This window comes from Chelon labrosus (assembly GCF_963514085.1).
Source record: "Chelon labrosus genome assembly, chromosome: 5".
In the NCBI taxonomy this organism is placed as follows: Eukaryota; Metazoa; Chordata; class Actinopteri; order Mugiliformes; family Mugilidae; genus Chelon; species Chelon labrosus.
The window spans coordinates 6,021,193-6,024,376 of NC_140341.1; the positions used below are offsets into that span (position 1 = coordinate 6,021,193).

Sequence of the window (3,184 nt, forward strand, 5' to 3'; positions counted from 1 at the left end):
GCAGGAAGATATATACTGAAGGGAGGCTTGAGGAGCCGCAGGTGAACAGGAGGTACATATGCCATCAGTGGAACCACTGGCTTCCCTCACAACTGCCTGCATTCAGAGGAAATGTGATGATGCTTAGTACTTCCACAGAGCAAGCAAATAACTCTATCAGGCCCTGGTTGAAATCCAGTACGTGGATACTGGATGGAAAGTCTTGACACCATGTGGCGAGGATCGAGAACTATTGGGTCAATGCATTGAAGGCGTCAACCAATGGGTAAGACCCATTGTAAGGTCCATCTCTGGCAAGGGTGTAATGGGCTTACTGCTGGGTGGTACCGGTTTGCCAGGCCTGAGACACTTAATTTCATCGAGGGAAGCAATCCGCTTGACTGGCCTTCAGCAAGAGTACTTCAACATCATGAAGTCAAGCTGAGGTATGGAGGAGTCAGGCAACACCTCATGAAGGAACTGCTGAGTGGCTTTGACCAAGTCTGTCCAGTTGTTGAACTGGACTTCATCCAGTATCCGCAGTACCAGGCTCATCTGCGTGAGGCCACCAACGTCATTGCGCTTGAGCTCTGTGACATCTCCTGGCTCTGTATAGGCAGAAAGCGATGGTCATTAGTCCTGTGAATCCGAGGAAGGATGGTCCTGAGTCCACCCACTTGGAGTTTCCAGCTCAAGGTCTTGCCACTCTTGGTCTAGGTCATCCCTTGGTCTTGATTGGTGTGACCACAGTTACGACAGCATCTGCTGTCCGTTCTCTGCCTCTCTCTTATTTCAATTGATGTCGTGGACGTCTGCTTCTTAGAACCTCTTCAGATCTCTTTATGAAAGATGAGAAAAAGTGATTGCAACCTGTTCAAAGTTTAAAGCACACCAACTAATGCAGCTAAAATAAGCTGAATGTTAAGACCAATAATCTCGATATCTTCTCTGTTATGACACTGTGTCTTCTTCCCATAGAATCCTCATCTGACGTGCTGAGCAGCAACACAAAACCCGTCGCCAACCTCCGAGAGGACGTGCTTCTCAGCTGCTATCTTAACACAGAAACTTCTCAGACTCTGAGTCAGGTGACAGTCACCTGGGAGAAGAAGGATCTGAACGGGCTGGTTTACCTGTACGAGAACAAAGCCCCTAATCTCAATGACCAGGCTGCAGAGTTCAAGGGAAGAACTCAGCTCTTCTCGGAAGCTGTCACCATAGGAAACGCCTCTCTGCTGCTGAGGAGTGTGAGGAGAAGGGACGAGGGGGAGTACACCTGCAGCATCAGCTCCTCTAGTGGGAGAGGGAAGGTCAACATTCACCTCAGAACAGCAGGTAGGATTACTCGTCGTTCCAGTTTCACTGTGTTTACTTTAACTTCAACCATCCTTATTTAGAACTATAACCCAAAGCGGGAGTTATTGTGATTAAAATATATATAGATAAACACTTACATATGTATTATTATGTGACAGAAACTTAGAGACAGCATTCCTGGATTGAAATAGGCATAAGAATCCTTTGGAGAATGAGAACTTGCTATTGACTAAGTGTCAAATTACAGCATGAATTCATGATTTTCACTTTCCAACTTTATTGTCTCAGCCTTTTCAGCTCCCACATTTACGTTCTCAAACAGCACCCTGGTTGCTGAGGCAAGCAGGTGGTTCCCAAAACCAAATGTTACCTGGACGAACCAAACTGGAAACGAACTGGACGGAATCACAAATTTCACAGAAGGGAGTGACGGGATATTCAGTGTTGTCAGCACACTGCAGTCAGTCCACGTCAGGAACACCTACAACTGCAGGATTGAGAATAATTTGGTCATGGCCAATGCTGAGGCAACTGTGACAGGTATAGTTTTACTACGATTCCTCCATGTCAGATGTTTCTAGTTGGACATTTGGTATTAGTCTGTTATTGCTTTATGTTTTTGGCAAACAATTCTTGAGAAACTTTCCCAAGATCCCAACACTTTTTTGAGAAAAAAAATACTAATTCTGCAAGTTCTTAAGAACCTATTACAAGCTCAAGAACCTTTGCAAAATCCCAAGAAACCTTTGCAAGATCTATGAGATCTTGAGAAATTTTTGCTAGTTCTCTAGAGCCTTTTGCAAGATCCTAAGAAACTTGTGAGATGTCAAGAAATTCTTGTGAGAAGCTAAGATTTATTTTTCTTGTGAGATTTTAAGAAACTTCTGCAAGATCTTGAGAAATATTTGTGAGATCCTAAGAAACTTTCCCAAGATCCAAAAACTCAATGGAGATACTGAGAACATTTTGCAAGAACGGCAATATTCTCAAGAAACTTTTGTGAGAAGCCCTGCGATGGACTAGCGACCTGTCCAGGGTGTACCCCTGCCTCTCGCCCGATGACAGCTGGGATAGGCTCCAGCAGACCCCCATGACCCTTAACAGGACTAAACGGGTATAGAAGATGAATGAATGAATGAATTAACTTTTGTGAGCTCTTGAGGAACTCTTGTGACAACAAGAGAAACATTTATGAGGTCCTAAAAAACTTTCTCAAGATCTCAAAACTTTTGTGAGATACTTGTGAGATAGAATATTTTGCAAGATTTCAAGAAACTTTTACAAGATCCCAAGAAACTTTTGTGAAATGCTCAAGAGTCTTGTGAGAGCTTGAGGAACCCTTGCAAACTCCAACCTTTGTGAGATGTTAAGAAAACATGCTCCATGATATATATCCTTTAACTGTTCTTTTGTTTTTGTATTTTATCTTCATGTTCATAGATGTGCAACATTAAGAAGTAAAATTAAATCAGAATCTGATCTCCTTTTGTATTTTTCAGGCACTGGTGTTTTGGGGAAAACATTCTTCACCTTCAATATTGCTTCTTCTCTACTTGCATCAGTTTACCTGAACATTGTGACCTGTGTGGTCTGCATCTATTATATGACTTGATACCACACTAAAGTATGCACATTAAATACTGCCAAATACTGTCAAACATACCCCCATAAATCCCCTCTGGGGTCTGTACAATTTGTGAATGTATGTGTTGTATTCAGGGACCAGATTTATCATAGAAAAAAAGAATACTAATACTAATGCTATCTGAGTTTACAGTAGTAAACAGTAGCAAAATACAAAATATAATTCTGCCTTATTTCTAATATAGTTTTTGTTTCTGTTTGTGATGACAAATGGTTATGTTTAAAGTTAGGGAAACAATGCAGC

General features: G+C 42.0%; 1 protein-coding gene across 1 annotated transcript; it reads left to right on the forward strand.

The window, feature by feature from the left end:
• Positions 1–866: 866 nt before the first annotated feature.
• Positions 867–3,119, forward strand: LOC311487727 (V-set domain-containing T-cell activation inhibitor 1-like). The gene is made up of 3 exons (XM_084544087.1): positions 867–1,314; positions 1,585–1,836; positions 2,796–3,119. Exons 1-3 carry the CDS (start codon positions 933–935, stop codon positions 2,906–2,908), a joined length of 747 nt encoding a protein of 248 aa, XP_084400213.1. The 5' UTR covers positions 867–932; the 3' UTR covers positions 2,909–3,119.
• Positions 3,120–3,184: the final 65 nt, after the last annotated feature.

Excerpts from the sequence above, each read along its gene's own strand:
- LOC311487727 (XM_084544087.1), top strand. The coding sequence starts at position 933 with ATGACACTGTGTCTTCTTCCCATAGAATCCTCATCTGACGTGCTGAGC. Across the intron at positions 1,315-1,584 it reads CATTCACCTCAGAACAGCAG|CCTTTTCAGCTCCCACATTT; the intron begins GTAGGATTACTC and ends TTATTGTCTCAG. Across the intron at positions 1,837-2,795 it reads TGCTGAGGCAACTGTGACAG|GCACTGGTGTTTTGGGGAAA; the intron begins GTATAGTTTTAC and ends TGTATTTTTCAG.